We start from the raw sequence: 17,869 nt of genomic DNA, 5'->3' as shown, positions 1-17,869 counted from the left end.
TTTTACCTTTAGTGATAGAATCAACGTAGTGTGCTTCTGCTTTATTTTGTTTAACTCATTAAAGACAATTCATTATGATGAATTAATCATATCAACTAATTGATTTGAATAGATATTTAAGTATCACATAATTTAAAATTATGTATATTAATTATTTGTTTTAATTTTATGATATATAAATTTAAGGAATAAATTAAAATAAGATAATTTATTACTTATTTAAATTGAATACAACAAATATAAATTAATTTAGTTAAAAATTTACTATTTTCTAATCTTCTATACATAAAAATGACAAAATAAAATTATAAAAATAATTTTTTTATCACTTTTGCTATTTTAATTTTATTTTCTTTGCTTTTTTATGTATAATTTTATTTTATATTAACTTTGTGTATTTAATAATAAAATATACTCATATTAATTCTATCATATAATATATTTTTCTCCTATATTAATCGAAAAATTTTAATAGTTATCAACTACATCTAATAAAATGACTGAGAAGTGAGAACTACAAGAAGTTAAACCCAAGTTTAAAATGCTGAAACAAAGAAAAGACAACAGTGGATATATGATTAGAGAAAAATGTATAATAATGATAAAATATACTAAAACTGAATTTTTTTCCAACTAATAAAAGTGAGGTGTTAATTCCTCATGAATTCATTTTTTCTCTAAAATAAAATCACTATTTTTTTCTAAATTTATTTTAGAAAAATATATTTATTATAATTATATTACAATTAACATTTAACGAATAATGCATGATTATACTAATTTAGAGAAATATTTTTATTATAATTATATAAAATCAATATTTAATACATTATCAACTAATAAAAGTGAGGTGTCAATTCCTCATGAATTCATTTTTCCTCCAAAATGAAAGCACTATTCTCTCTTCTAAATTTATTTTAGAAAAATATCTTTATTAATAATTATATTAAAATATTACAATTAGCATTTAATAAATAATGCATAATTATAATAATTTAGAAAAATAAAATAAAGTCCAATAATTTATCTTCCGACTGCACATGTTTGTAAAATAACCTTTAAGAAGGAGTCATGTATAGTAAATACGGTCGATGATTGTAAAATTGTATACTAACATTGATATAATATTATTTCATGTATATATTTTGCAGGCATCAAAGAAAAGTGTTGAGTTGTTTTTTAGTAGATTTAAATTATTTATTATTTATTAGAGAATTTTGTACATTAGAATTCTCTAATAATTTATTATTTATTTTGAGCTAATTTTGATATGTTCTTACTTGACAGTAAAACAACATATAAAAATTTGTTGGTGGGTCTAAGTATTATTAAGTTATTTATGGTCACATTGTGTATATATGTTTGATTTATTGAAGAAAATAGATTACTAAAACCAATTAATAACTATTTTAGAGTTAATATATTTAACACTAGCTTAAGAAAAAACAAATAATACATAACATGTTATATTTTTATTAATTAAATTATTATAATTTAAATTAATCTTAACAAAATAATTTAAAATTATAATTTCAATCTTATTACGTGCATGGCACGGGTTAATACACTTGTTCTATTATATAAAAATCAAATTTCTGCACTTAATGATGGAGCTGACGTGGCATGTTCTGGAGAGTGTTTCCTGATTTAATTATTTTAACTCATTTAATTCAATTTATTACAATGACTTAATTATATCAACTAGTTGATTTGATTAGATATTTAAATATGAATGTAATTTATTATAGTATATAATACTTGATTAATTTTACTACATTAATTGTAATTCCTTATATTAGTTAATTGGTTTATTCATTTATAAAGTCTGAAATAAAATAAATAATTTATTGTTTATTCTAATTGAATTCATTAAATTTAATTATATTATATATAAATTAAAGATAATTTATAAATCACCTTATTTCCTTAGTCTTTTATATTCCATGAATGGTTAAGTTTTAAGTTTTATATTTCCGTAAGCAAAAGTAATATAAAGCAATATTTTATTCATTCTAAACGGAATTATTCTATGTATTATTAACTAATATCATCATTAGATTTGATTTATTAAAAATATAAACTAATTTTATATAACAAATTATTAATTAAGCTCATTCTAAAACGTAAGCAAAATAAATTAATTTTTTAAACGGCCCAATGTGGATCTATAATTTATACAACAATCAAACAAAGCAAAGACTTTGTGAATGGTGATAAAAAGGGAATAAAAAAGTAGGGTCCACATCATGTCGACTTGCTTGCCTCCATTGTATCTTAATAAAATATGGACCTACGGAGACTAATCCCGATTACAAGTTGGACAGATAGAAAACCTATCCGGATCTCATACAATTAATTTCAACCCGCACCCAAAGTCCTCTTTTAGTCTTTTTGGGTCTTCTCTCTCCCAGCAAGCAAGCAAGCATATACGCCAGCAATGGAGAATGGCGGCTTGGCACTGGTAACTTCAGAACAGCGAAGACGAGAAGACTGGTTGCTCATACGACAACGGGATGATGACGGGGTTGTGCCGGCGAGGAGGTCGACGACGATCGGAGATGCTAGGGTGACCAGAGAGGTTAGATAGTGGATTGGCAATAAGAGACTTTCACGGATGTTGTGTCGTTCAGATCGCCGTCTCATTAGAATGCTCTCTATCTGTAACTGATGGAGGTGAGCTGCTGCAAGGAAGGCATGAATTCAAATCTTATTTTCATACCTTTTTTTTTACTCAGTACATTTTGATTTGTCATTATTTATGATTTAGAATAAGTGTTTTATTTTCAACTCAAATCTTTTTTCGTTTTTTAAATCATCAAGACAGATTTTTTCTTCTTTTGAATTATGGAGGATATGTGATTTTTGATGCACTCCAATTTTAAAATGATTTACTCAAAAATATACCTCTTCTTAGTTGCTATAAAATTCTAAAAGGTGTGGTCCTACAATCTTACCATACGTACTTGCTAGAATTTACGTTTGTTTTTATTTTTTTTACTAGAGAAAAAATGGTTAGGCAATATGATTTGTTGGAGATGATTGCACCGCCAAAAGAATATTGGAAGATTCATGTCAAAGTAACCAGACTTTGGTCTTTACCGAGATTCAAAGACTCCAAATCCATTAGCTCCATTGAAATGGTGTTAATGAATGAGCAGGTACTTCTAATTTTATTCATACACATAATTATTTCTTTGTTTTCATACACTTAGTCCCACATTTGTATGATCCTCACCCTCATAATTGTCATAATTTCAACCTCAACAGTTTTTGCTTTTCTTGGGACTATTCATTTAAAAATAGAATAAAAACAAAATCCAGTTCTGTATTTTCCTGCAAAAAAATATAAGCTTTTCATCATAAAAAAAAGATTCTGCAGTCAAAAACAAATTTAATATATAGCTCATATTGTATTTGGCCAATAAAAAGAGGGGTTTGGACATTTTTAGCAAGATTTTCATACGCAGTTATATAAAATTATAAATTTTAACTTGCAAAGACATGCACTAATGCCAAGATACATAATCACTAAATAATGCAGATTGGATATAAGAGTTTATGCCGACCAAAAACAACAAAGTTTGAGTCACTCTTGCTTTCACATCCTACAAAAAGCATAATGTATATCTTTGATAAAAAATAATACGCACATCACAACAAAATTGAGAATCAGATTATTTCTTCTTTGTTTATTATTCTCATCTTAAAGACTTAAATTTCCTAATTCCATATGGGTGACAACTAACAAGAGAGGTTTGTATTAGAAAAGTTTGTGCCAAGCATCTCCAGGTAGTGTTGACTATTGGAAACCAAGCAGTATAGCCTCCACTGATTTAACATTCAAAATTCTAGACTAAATCAATCACATTAAACAAAGATGTATATGGAGAGAAAAAAAGAGAGAAACATAATAAGAGCATGACTAACACATATGCATGTTTGTCATTAATCATAACCCTTTTTCTAAATAAGACTTAATTCTCATGCATGATTGTCATCATAATAATTGAAATCGCATAGCCTAATCCATTTAGCAACTTAAAAGTGGGGTTTTAACCAAGATTTTTGCAGCAAATACCGAAGAATATTACCAACGACTTCTCTTGAATACTCAAAGAGGATGTATGAATTTTTGAGATATAAGAACAGTAGGAGGAACAATTTATGCTACGTATAGAGATACATGCTTCACCCTTAGACTCTTGCAAGATGACAGAGAATTCATGGATGCAATTAAGGAAGCAAGCTCATGGGTCTCAGGATCATATGTTAGGAGGTTATTTGTCATTCTATTAACATCCAACAATATCTCAAGACCAGAACATGTCTGAAATAGATGTTAGCATGAACTCTCAGATGATATTTTGTATCAACAGAGAACCATGATGAACATGAGGGGTGAGTTTTTATTAATTGCAATTATAAAAGTTCTTCATTATTGATCATTTTTAGTTTGATTAAATTTTTATAGTATCGTATAATATGTAGAGTTAACTATGTCAGATGATGAGATTAAGCAGTTATGCTTAATGGATATAGACAAGATCTTACATTCCTATGATAAAACCTTGAAAGACTATCCTCCTATGCCTTTAGCAACTGAAGTTTGTAGTTCTTTGTTAACCGAAAGGGTTATCAGGGAAGAGCTAAACTTTAATAGGGATTATTTAAAGAAAAACGCCTCAGACATGTTAGCCATCGCAACACCTGAGTAGAAATATGCATTCGATAAAATTGTTACAGCTATATATTGTGATGAAAGGGCTTTTTCTTTGTATATGATCATGAGAGTACTGGGAAAACATTTCTCTAGAACCTTATGTCTGTTGAGATTCGCTCAAGGGGTGATATTGTGTTAAACATTGCTTCAAGTGGTATTGCATCTTTACTTCTTCCCAATGGAAGAACGATACACTCAAGGTTCAAAATACCATTGAATATAACTGAGGATTCTGTATGTAACATCAAACCTGGTTCCCCTCAAACAATTCTGATGTTGAAAGCCAAACTTATAATTTGGGATGAGACTCCAATGGTTAGTAGGTATTGCTATGAAGCGCTTGCTAAATACTTGGGTGATATCATGAGATTTTCTCTAACATATAACAAAGATTTGCTCTTTAGAGGAAAAGTGGTTGTACTAGGTGGAGACTTTAAACAATTTCTTCCTGTCATTCTACGAGGATCGAGACAAGATATCTTAACCGTGAATTCGTCTTACCTTTAAAAGTTTTGTCAGGTGCTCAAACTAACAAAAAACATGAGACTCTCTGTAGGGACGACTGCTTCAGATCAAGATGAGACAGAGCAATTTGGTGAGTGGTTATTGAAAGTTGGTGATGGTCTAATAGGTAACAATATGGATGGTGAATCTGAGATATGTCTTCCAGAAGATATTATTATTCCTTCTTCGGACCAGATATTTGATGAGTTGGTTCATTTTTCTTATCCAAATATTTTGGATAACATGTCCTGAAAGAATTTTTTCAAAGCAATAACTATACTGGCTCCCACGCTGGACATTGTTAAAGCTGTCAACAACCATCTGATGGCTATCATTCCTGGAAGAAAAAAATTATATCTCAGTTCAGATTCGATTTGTATGGATGAAGGGAATATGGAGAGCCAACTAGATCTCTATAGTCCTGAACTGAATAGCATAAATTGCTCTGGTTTGTCTCCACATAAATTAATACTTAAGGTTGGTTTTCTTGTGATGTTACTGAGGAATATTGACTAATCCAGTGGTCTTTGTAATGGTACAAAGCTACAAGTTAGGAAGTTTGGAAATCATGTCATAGAATGTGAAGTCTTAATGGGTAACAATGTTGCTCATATTGCTTTGATTCTAAGAATGAATATGGTACTAACAAATGAAACCATCCCAGTTAGATTCCAACGAAAACAGTTTCCAACCATGACAATTAATAAATCTCAAGGAAAAACTTTATCTCATGTTAGATTGTACTTGCCCAAACCAGTTTTTACACACGACCAACTATATATAGCACTTTCAAGAATTAAGAGTAAGAGAAGTTTAAAAATTTTACTTATAAATCACGTAGGAATGTCTGCAAATTCAACTATTAATATTGTTTATAGAGAAGTCTTTAAAAAAATAGAATTCTAAAGTAAATATTTTAATTTTATTTTAAATTCTGTATCAATGTATAATTATTTTACTTTAAAAAAGTATAAAATGATTATTACTCACTTTTTTAAGTTAAACTTTGATTTTGATCATAATTTTATAAATTTTTTAAAATAATAATTATTGTGTTTTTTTTTTAATATCTAATCATATAATTTTTATTTTATTTTTATAAATTTTTCCGTACTCAGCACGGTTCATACACAGTTGTAACTAAAATAAGTAACCAATTGTTAAGAAAAACTTACTGTCAAGGTTTAATGCCACACAAGCACATAAGAGGCCAAAAAGCAAAATTCTCTAAATGCACTTGTGTCGAAAATCAAATCATGATGCGATATATATAGTAAAAAAGAAGAGAATATTAATTTGCGGAAAATAACATCACTTATCAACAAGAGGTATATGCATAACAACTATCCAGAGCTTATTGATTCTTTACAAAATTAGCTCAAACCTGCTAATAATGGGTTTAAGTACATTGTACTACTCATCAATACAATTATTAAGGAGCTTATGTATCAGGGCAGATGATGAATTGTATTCTTTACATATAACACCAGTATGTAACTAATTTGAATTTATTAATATCGTCATCAAATATATATATATACCAAGTGGTGGGAGGTAAAGTTTGTATAAGGTAAAAAAATAAATAAGATAAAACTTGGGTGCCTTTGACATGAGGACATACACTAGCTAGGTCACTAGCTATCTATAAGTTTAGGGATACAAAAGTATAGCCAAACTGTTTTAACCTCCTGCCAGCAATCTTCATAGATAATTACTTATTTACTTATATCCCGAGACCATTCAGTGTAGGAATATCCTCTAACAATAGCTTCAGTTTCTGTAACATTTCACCACAATTAGAAAAATGAAAATTAACCAACAAGAGAACCCAAGGAGACACCAAATAAATATGAAAGATAAATGTTTTGTAAACAACTATTTTTTATGACTGCACCCAAAAAGAACTGTAAAATGTTAAGTTTGTAATACAATGTAACCACAAAAATGAAAAATCGTTATATAAAACGCAAAAAACACATCTTGTTTTTGGATTTATGTCACTATTACATAAAAGTAAAACTGGTTATTTACATAGGAGTTTCGAATATGAAATATCCTCCTTCTATTTAGCGGCTTAAGTAAGCCATTAACGTTAGCAAGTGAAGGTCAATTCTATAAAAGTTGCTAGAAAGAGGAAATCAAAGTCATAAACGTTAAAAAGATACCCCCTCCATTTTAAAAATTGATTAATTTTTCAATAAATCACCATGTAAAATTTGTGGGTTAGTTTGAAAGGCCATATACAATTGTATGTTCCACTCTTTACTTGTGTACAGATTTTATTTGTATTACTCTATTTCAAAAATATAGTACCTAAGAGTGATATTATAATCAAGTTATTGACCGTTGTCTATATAAATAAATTAATGTTAGAATAATTTGTATTTTCAAATAAAAGGAATATATAAATTAAGCCATATTTATATTATTATGTTCTAATTTACTAAATAGTTTGAAGATAAAAATATAATGTACACCTCAAAAAGTAACCTCTACATTTTTATTCTTTTTAACATTTAGATGTAGATGTAGGATTTATTTGAAAAGAAATATATATTAGTAAGAGAAGTGTGTAGAGAAAAAAAAAAATCCTTGAGAAGGAAAGAATTTCTACAAAATTCACACAATAGTCTTTCACTTCATTTTATTGATAACACATACACATTAAATGATACCCTTTAAAGATTGGACTTATTTGGGGAGCTTCTAAAAAAATATCATTTTTTAAGTTATCTTTTTTTAAAAGATTTTATAGAAAAGTAAAATAATTTTATGTTTGGATAACTCATGTAAAAAATTTTTTTATTTATCAATTATATTTGGATATAACCATATAAAAGTACTTTTTTGTTTATTTATTACGTGAAAAATATTTTTTTTTAAAAAAAAGATCTTTTAAAAAAAGAATATAAATGGTAGCTTTTCAAAAAAAATATTTTTTATTTTTTTAATATTTTTATTTTTATTATTAAAAATTTACCAAACATACTAAAAAATAAAAAAAGATTTTTTTTATGAACTTAATGACACCCAACCAAGCATAAGTGATTAAAGCTCTTGAGCAATTACACTATGTGGGAGAATTTGCAGAAAGTGATTAAGAAGGGTTATTATTACCGTAAGATATTGTGGAGGATCATCCATGCAAGAAGTACCTAAGATTATTTCTCTTTTGAGTTTTGTTGTCAACTTGTGGCAAACTCGTAGCTGAAAATTAACAGAATAGTTTCATTAGCTGATATTGCAAAATTGCAAAATCCCATAGATATTTACAGAAGTACCCGATCGTATTCTACCTCAGATCGAGTAGCTCCACCAATCATAAACACAAAGATTCGCTTTCCCATCTTCTTGAAATCAGCACCGCCGGTGTTCTTCAAAGTGGAGTCACTATAAAAGAAACAGGAAAGCTATAAGTTGAGGGTTGATACAAATTCATATCAAAGTACAATTCATTTTCTTTAAATAAACAAATTTGTGTTAAGGGTATGCTAGGAGGTGAAAAGAGGGAAATGAAAGGCTTCACGAGTAAAATGCAGTTTACTTTAATATTTTAAATCATTTTCTTTCCCTTTTTTTTTTTCTCGTATCTTAGCTAACAAAAATATCTTGCTCTCATTCTATGCAATGAGATTAATATTTCTCTATATTTAATTTAACTTTTTATGTTGATTAAATAATAGATTAAGAAAAAATAAACAATACTTAAACATCAATTTTAAGATAATAATTACAATTTCACTCAAATATATAGCTGTTATTACAAAATATCTTGTGAATTTTCTGTCCACTTTCATGTCACTCATTACAAACTACAAATTGTTTCTATATGATGCTAACATATTTGTTTGTCAAGAGGATCGGAACGATTCAATTATTTCTTTTTATAAAAGGAAAAATATATTACTCGAATTTTGTTCCTTGCGCTACAATGATGATCTAAATCTAGTTTATTTGAAAAAGAAAAGCGTATATAATTTGCTCAATACAATTGCTTTCTCTTTTACTTTTTGTTTCTATATTTTCTGCTATGATACACGTTAAATGGGTTTGATATTATTTTTAGGAGGAGAATTGATGCTTTTCATAAGTATAAACTAAGATATTTGTTCTGCTTGGCAAACTTAAAACCTAACGAACCCAGATGTTAGCAAATATTTTTTTTGGGAAAAAATTTGTTGGAAACGTAAGTGGCTTGCCTTTTGCCATTTTTTTCAAACAATGTTGGCCACCAAATAAAGGAAAATTCAAAGAAAGTTAGGCATCGTACTTAGAAGAAATTTGGCACTTTAAGTTGGTGATAGCTGGCGTTATAGTACTTGTTTTGAAGCCTATAAAAAGAGGCCTTTGGTGCATGAGTTAAGGGCATCAAAACAGTATCAATAATAAAAGCTTTTTGTGGTTTTAGTGTGATATTTTATAGTAAGTGTAATATTGTAAAGAGTGTGAAATATAAAATCATATTATTGTGAGGAATAAATACTGAATTATAGGTAGACTCTCTAGTACTCATTAGTACTTATAACAAGTGGTACCAGAGTCACTTAGTCTTAAGATAAAGTTCCATCTTAGTATGCTCTACGGTTATAGCACTGTCTTATTTTTTACGTCAGAAAAAGAGTTGTTCTTTGTTATTAGAGAATTATTTTTGGTTTCATATCCAAGATGTTGGTACCAAAATTTGAAAGAGAGAAATTTGACCGTTCAAATGATTTAAGCTTATGAAAGTTGAAGATGGAGTCTCTACTTGGCCATTACGGTATAGTAAATGCACTACAAGGTGAAAGTAAATTGCCAGCGTTGTTTTCTGAAAAAAAGAAAGAAAGAGGCAATGGCTAAAGCAGAGAGTATTATACGACTAAGTTTTGCAGACAATGTCTTGTAAGAGGTTATGAAAGAAACAACTGTTGATTCCTTATGGAAGGCTTTAGAGAATAAATATTCTATAAAGACCTCATCCAACAAGTTGTATCAACAGAAACAGTTGTACACCTTCAAGTATACTGGAAACAAGATGATCCCAGAGCATATAGATGACTCCAACAAAATGATATCCAATGTTGGAACATCCGGAGTAACAGTAGAAGATGTTTATCAAGCTATAATCCTATTGACGTCACTACCTTCCTCGTGCGATAATTTCTGTGATATCATGCTAGATGATAGATTCGAAATCACAGTGCAAAATGTCAAAGATGCACTGATGACAAAAAAACATCAGAAATTAATATCTGGATCCACGGTTAAATCACCCGCAGATGGATTATTTGTGACAAGAGGATGTAGTAAAGAAAGAGGATCTACAAGCTCGAGTAAGAGAGGATCAAAGTCTAGGAAGCACAAGTATGTTAAGTGCTTCCATTACCAGTAGCCAAAATACATTAGAAGAAATTGTCCATAAAGGACGAAGAAATTAGGAAATTCTGCCAACTTAATAATTGAGAGTTTTGATGACAGTGACACTGGTTTCTCTCTAACCATATTTACTGGCAACTACAGAGACGAGTAGATTATGGATTCTGGAACATCTTTTCACATGACACCTAGCAAAGATCTTTTTACTTCCTACAAAAATAGGAAAGAATGGGAGATAACAGACTAATTCTAGTTATAGATGAAGGAGAGGTACGAATCGGATCAGAAGATGGTAAAAGAACTAGATAGAAATCTGATTTCCTTGAGTGTCTTTGTCAAAAAAAATTACAAATTCACTTATGAAGGTGATTTTTTGAAGGTATTGAACGGCTCAATGGCGGTGATCAAAGAAAAGCTTCATGGTGGGATCTATCTTTTGCAAAAGAGCACAGTTAGTGAAAATGTTGTTGTCGTATCCTTAGAGAAAGGTGATAATGATGCTACACGACTGTGGCATATGAGACTTGGTCATATGAGTGAGAAAGAAATGTCTATACTTGTTAGCAAAGACTTGCTGAAAGGATTAGAAGAGTTGTAAACTTGGTTTTTGTGAAAACTATGTCTTTGAAAAATAGAAACGAGTAAAGTTCAACTCTGGTAAACATAATAACAAAGGGATATTGGAGTGTGTCCACTCAAACGTTTGGGGTCCTGCCCCAATCAACTCACTAGGTGGAGCTCATTATTTTCTCACATTGATCGATGATTATTCCAGAAAGGTCTAGGTTTTTTTCTTGAAGAAAAAAGATAAAGTGTTTGGCAAATTCAAGCAATGGAAGGCCATGGTTGAGAAGCAAACTGGACGGCTAGTTAAGAGATTAAGAACCGACAATGGTAGAGGATTTTGCAGTCAAGAATTTGCAGAGTTCTCCAGAAATACTAATATAGTGACGCACCATACTGTACATCACAGCAGAATGGAGTTGCAGAGCGTATGAGTAGAACACTTCTAGAACGTGCACGATGCATCAAAAAGAGGGATTGAATCTCTTCACAAAGATCAGATGTGGAAGTTGGTGGAACTTCCAAAGGGAAAAAAAGGGGATTAGATGCAAATGGGTCTTCAAAAGAAAGAAAGGTATTCCAGGTATTAAACCTCCCAGGTCCAAGGCAAGACTAGTAGCAAAATGCTATATTCAGAAGGAGGGTATCCACTTCAATTAAATATTCTCTCATGTTGCTAAAAATAGCTCTGTTCGAGGCATATTAGCTACTGTAAGTACGTTTGACTTATAGTTTGAACGGTTTGATGTAAAACGACTTTCTTACATGGTAAGTTAGAGGTAACAATCTACATGAGTCCGCTAGAAGGATTTATAGATCTTGAGAAAAAAGATAATGTTTTCTTGGTGAAGAAGTCATTGTACAATTTGAAGCAATCCCCTAAACAATGGAACAAGAGGTTTGATGCTTTTATGATTAGTATTGGTTATAACAGAAATCAATATGATAATTGCATCTACTCTAAGGAACTTCTAGATAGTTCACGAATTTATCTGTTGTTGTGTTTTGATGATATGCTAATTGCAGTAAATGATAAAGCTGAAATTAGTATGTGGAAAGCTCAGTTGGAAAAGGAATTCAAGATGAAGGATTGGTACAGTAAAAAAAAATTCTGCGAATGGAGATTCATAGGGAGAGGCATTGTGGTAGGTTGTGTTTAACACAACATAGTTACATTACAAAAGTACTACAACGCTTCAATATGGATCAAGTTAAACCAATTGGAACTCCGTTAGCTACCCATTTTAAGTTATCCTCAAAAGAATGTCTGAAAACAAGGAGGAAGTGAAGCTTATGTCTCGTATATCATACTCTAGTATTATTAGCAATCTCATGTATGTCATGGTATGCATTAGACCAGATATTTCACAAATAGTAAACGTAATCAGCAGATTTATGAGCAATCCTATAAAAGATACACTGGGAAGCTATGAAATGGATTATGAGATACTTGAGAGGCTCGACGAATGTATGTTTGGTGTTTGATGGTCAGAAGAACCGTGAAATTGTTGGCTATATTGATTCTAATTATGCAGGCGATTCAGATAAAAAGGAGGTCATTAACATCTTATATCTTTGCAGTCCTTGGATGTATAACTGAAGTTGGAAGGCGATGTTGCAGTCTACAGTTATATTATCTACAACTGAAGCTGAGTATATGGCATTGACTGAGGCTGTAAAAAAGGTATTTGGTTGTCTGGTCTTTTGGATAGTTTTGGATTGAATCAAGTAGTAGTACCAATTGTATATTGCAATAGTCAAAATGCTATTCACTTTGCTAAGAATTCAGTTTATCATGAAAGGACTAAGAATATTGACGTCTGGCTTCATTTTATCAGAGAAAGTATAAATACTGACGTTGTTATTATTCAAAAAATAACTACAGCTGAGAACTTAACAGACATGATGACTAAAAGTTTGTCTATTGACAAATTTAAACATTGTTTAAACTTAGTCAATGTTTGTAGAAGTTGAAAACTGTTGCAAAATGTAAGTCAAGGTGGAGATTGTTGGAAACGTAAGTGGATTGCCTTTTGTCACTTTCTTCATACAATGTTAGACACCGTATTTAGAAAAAAATTGGCACTTCTGTTAGTGATAGCTGGCACTTTAGTACTTGTTTTGGAGACTATAAAAGGCGGCCTTTGGTGCATGAGTTAAGGGCACCAAGACACAAGCAATAAAAAATTAAAGCTTCTTGTGGTTTTCTTTGTGTGATTTTTTATAGTAAGTAAAATATTGTAATGAGTGTATAATATAAAATAAAAATATTGTGAAGAATAAATATTGGATCTTAGTTAAATTTTTTAGTATTCCAGAAAAGTGTCTACTATGATCACACTATATTGTAACTATGATTAAATATAGTAAATATTTTTTAAATTTGGCCCGTGATTTTTCACTCGATAATTTTGGAGTTTTCCATGTTAAATTAAGAGTGTTATTTTGTTGCTGACATAGTACTATTTTATTGTTCACTGTACGAGTGCTATTTACTATATAGTCCTATCTACCTATACGGTTACCCTGTACAAAGTTACCGCACTTATAATTTTAGTTGTATTTACTCGTGATACTCTATATCAAACCCTTTCACTCACACTCATAGTATGTAATATGCTAGAGGTGTGCCTAACTCTGATTATCCATAACAAAAATAAGCTATCCTTACTAAACACAAGGGAAGAATTTCATGTCACCTTGAATATCCATCGTCTGATCCTCGACGTGCCCAGTTTGCGGTCCTCCTTGATTTGGGTCCGCCAGTAGTTGCAGCTGCCGCGGTGCGTTGGTTGGTTCCAACAGGAGCCTGTTTGGGAACAGGGGCTGGTTCATTTTTGCATGAATAATCACTCTTTGATAACTGCCCCTTATTGAGATCTTCAATGATCTCCTGCCAAACGCAGTACAATCTATACTTCAATTTTACATTGATCATATAACGTAAAGAACATTTGAATGAAGATGGCATTGAAGTATTTATTAGGAAAATATAAAGATTTCATGGCTCACATTAATTGGTCATTCGAGGATAAATGCCACCATTATGATAAGGAAGTTTACATTCGGTGATAACATAAATGCATGCATAAAACGTAGCTTAGGAAGCCTCATCTACGATTACATTTTCATATGCCACAGAATCTTTGTGCTTTCATTGGTATAAATGGCACTATATATATGAGAAGAGAATACAAATATGAGAAAACTAGTTTTGTCCAGATTTCAAGTGTGATACTCATTATGGTGCGCAACAGATAATTAACCAATACATTTGGTAATAAGAGTGTAAGACAGAGATGAAAATTAATTATGTCAACATCTATGTAACATAATTATGAAATTTAACTAAATTAACATGCAAAGTACTTGGAGTAACGGTGTTTTATAGTTTTATCATCATGATAGGAAAATTAATTTGGCAAAAGTTATTTAATTATTATTAGAATCGAATGATTTTAATTTAATTCTAAAAATCAATCTTTTATCTACACTTAAAATGTGAAATTTGGTTAACATGATATACAGGAGTGGGCTAATGACAAGAATAAAATAACAAAAGACTTAGATATCATACAAAAATTGAAGGATGTTATTTAACCGTAAGAATTATTATCCAAGATTTACCTAAAGTTATCAACATGTAATCTCTAGTGACGGAGTTTTCTAGTAAATAATCATAAATGGAAAACAATCAGGGAGAGCTCTCATGATATTTAGTCATACCTCTATCATGGGAAAAAATCGAACTAGTTGCCATGTTTCTTCTTCCTCGTCAGAACGATCTTTTCGTGCTGCTTGTTTTGTCTATGCAATACAAAAAGTTTACACATTGATCGTGAAGAGATTTTATTACAACATGGAATGCAAGGGAGCATTCTCTAATGAAAATATTAGTTTCATCCAGAAACATTTTAAAGCCGAATAATTGTCTCTTCACAAGCATAAAATGACTACTCCATTCATCCGAAAATAATAACTCAGATGTATATAATTTTTTCATTAATCAATGCGAGAGTTATTCTTCAACCTAGGGAGTAAACAAAATTACCTTTTGATTACTGAATTTGAGTGAGAAACCACTGCTGCTGGTAGTCGACTTCTTGTTTGCTGATCCCGCAAGTAATTGCACATTACTAATCACTTTCATGTCATCAGGTGATAATTTTGCCAACTGATTACAAACACAAATCAACCATTTAATGACATTTGATAGCCTGAACTTCTATATATAAGTTATATACAGTTATACACTTTTGTCAAAAAAAATTCTGTAGGGCATGTATATGGTAACTTCTTCCGTTTGACTTACAAAAATTACAGGTTGATAAATTCACACTGCCTGGAAAACCAGAACGGTCCACAAAAATAAAACATATCAGACTTCAAAATCTGATTTAATTTATTCACTTGGTATTTTTCATCTTGGTCTTGACAAATTTCATTTATATACCAAGAAAACTAATGATGTGACATCCAGAGGTAACCTATTCTTTTTGGTGTCTTAGACAACTTAGCTGGGTTTATGTAAGAGCAAGTCATAGATAAGTGTGTGAAAGTGAAATGATTTCCTGAGTTCTAAAAATGTGACATGAACATGTAGCAGGTCAAAGCTAGGCTCCCGCACATGAAAGTTCAATTCCATGATGAATTTTATCCACTAAACTTCAGACGGACATTTATCTGATCATAGTACTGAACGTCTTGTATTATAACCTTCGGAGGTATGCATAGAAAGAAGGATTTTCATGCTTATTATTAGGAAGTTATATCCATAACTTCCGTATAAGTAAGATTGGAGTTGAAGAATAATGAAAGAAGCATATTTTCACAGGACCTGCATTAGTTTTGTGGCTTTATCACCCTCGAACTTATCAGGATAGACAATTGCATAAATCATCAACAAGCGCAATTTATATTCCGGGCTTAGATCCTGCATGTGGTGCAAAATGTAAATAAAAGAAACTAAGGAAGTGTACATTATTGTATGTTAAGCAACAAATGATGTTGAGCCTTCAGTAAAAGACCTGCTTTTTTAGAAGATAGTTGATAACTTCCTTTGCTCCAGCATCCCCAAATACAAGATCTTGCTCTAATTGTCCTAGATCTCGAAGCTCATTTTCTCTTATAATTGTATTGATCTTTCCAGCTATCTGCATTGAATTTATCAAGAACAATTGTCCGTGTAAAGAAATATTTCTCTTATAAAAGTTCAATTCCCATTTATTAATAGCATAAAACTCAATGCATCAAAATTAAACCCAGCTAATTAGTAACCTTTATCATCATCTTGGAATAATCATGTAATCTTTTGCTTATGTCGTCTAACACTACGCTCAGCATGGATTTTCATAGAGGGTGTCCTTTGAGTCCTCTAAACACTACTGTTATAATTAAAGCTATACCCAAATATTGTTTCTAAGCAGTTCTCATAAAATTAAATAAAAATAGAAAGTTAAAATAGAAGATGGTAAAAAAATAACCTCCACATGGAGCGAAATCTTTTCCATTTGCTCAGTGTACTGAGGCAAGGCTTGAACCATTTTTTGCAAGTCACGTGTAGATAATTCATTACCATCTCTGCAGAGAATGAAATTTATACTTACTTAAGTATGTGGCACTAGCTTCATGTTTAAAAGAAATAGTCAAATAATTAAGTGAAAATGATAGAAGGAGAAAACTAATGAAAGCTTATAAGAGAAGGTTTGATATGTAACTTTATTGATGCCTCTAAAAAGACTATAATGTAATTCCGAGGCCTGCAATCCCCCTTTTTCCGAGCAAAAAATAGTTTACCCATGTACCTCTAACCAGAGGAATACCGATTCAATTCATTTGAACTATAATTCGTCAGAAGCTGGTTATCTTGAATTGTGACTTGAGAGAACTAAATTAAGGTTTTGCATGTCTTTAATATCCCAATATCACTGAAACTCCAGACCCGTATAAATTTCCAGTGCTTAAGTCTAAATCTGCATTATCTAATTAGTAATAATAGGAATAATTACTTTATGTATATATATTAGGCTGATCCACACATTCATCACCATTGGATTGGGTGTTTCAGCAGTTAAACCCAATGATAATTAATTATGAGTTCATGACTTATCCAATTTAAAATAAAAACACGTTTAACATTTCTCTAATTAATTCTTGTACTGTCGAAGGATTAACCATTAAAGGCGGATTCAGTAATATTTGTAATTACCTATGCTAACTTTCGTCATATAATCCTATCAATTGATAACTTTCACACAGAAGATAACGTTTAATGAAGTTGAGCTGGAAGACAGAATCAAATGAATGATGGCAATAAGGACCTTAGTTTGACCTTGTATTTTATGAATTGGCCAAAATTTACTATAAAGTATAAATGAAGGAGAAAGGTGTGAGTGCAAACCTTCCATGGAGTTGGGCAGCTTTGTTCTTTTGCACGAAGTTGGTAAACTTGTCATGCAATCTTTCACTAGCCTGAAATTTTAGTTTGTAAAAGAGTATTGGTACTTCACGTATTAACTATATTTGCGTGTAAGCTGATAACAGTGAACAAAAAAACATACATCTGCTATATGTGTATTGCGAAGTTCAGCCCAGACTGAATCATTTTCATCTAAAATGAACTCTTTTGTCTCAGGTGGGCCTCCTGATTTGCTGGGAATCTAAAACAAAATATAAATAGTAAAATGGACGCCAATAAGATACATATATGTCAATATTTAGAAATTA

The 17,869-nt window shown here is 30.7% G+C and overlaps 1 protein-coding gene across 1 annotated transcript in view; it reads right to left on the bottom strand.

Moving 5' to 3' along the window:
- The window catches only part of LOC107628542 (protein transport Sec1a-like), a 15,729-nt gene continuing 4,754 nt past the window's right edge, over positions 6,895 to 17,869 (bottom strand). The window contains exons 11-21 of the mRNA XM_016331183.2: positions 17,704 to 17,802; positions 17,544 to 17,614; positions 16,627 to 16,723; positions 16,171 to 16,296; positions 15,981 to 16,076; positions 15,195 to 15,317; positions 14,870 to 14,950; positions 13,843 to 14,036; positions 8,521 to 8,614; positions 8,342 to 8,431; positions 6,895 to 7,001 (exon numbers count right to left, since the gene is read on the bottom strand). Of these exons, the coding sequence (XP_016186669.1) occupies positions 6,948 to 7,001; positions 8,342 to 8,431; positions 8,521 to 8,614; positions 13,843 to 14,036; positions 14,870 to 14,950; positions 15,195 to 15,317; positions 15,981 to 16,076; positions 16,171 to 16,296; positions 16,627 to 16,723; positions 17,544 to 17,614; positions 17,704 to 17,802 (1,125 nt within the window). The 3' untranslated portion in view covers positions 6,895 to 6,947. The remainder of the gene's footprint in view (positions 7,002 to 8,341; positions 8,432 to 8,520; positions 8,615 to 13,842; positions 14,037 to 14,869; positions 14,951 to 15,194; positions 15,318 to 15,980; positions 16,077 to 16,170; positions 16,297 to 16,626; positions 16,724 to 17,543; positions 17,615 to 17,703; positions 17,803 to 17,869) is intronic.

This window comes from Arachis ipaensis, chromosome B02, assembly GCF_000816755.2.
Source record: "Arachis ipaensis cultivar K30076 chromosome B02, Araip1.1, whole genome shotgun sequence".
NCBI classification, from domain to species: domain Eukaryota; kingdom Viridiplantae; phylum Streptophyta; class Magnoliopsida; order Fabales; family Fabaceae; genus Arachis; species Arachis ipaensis.
Note: the sequence above shows the minus strand (reverse complement) of the source record. Positions and strands in the feature narration are given on the sequence as shown.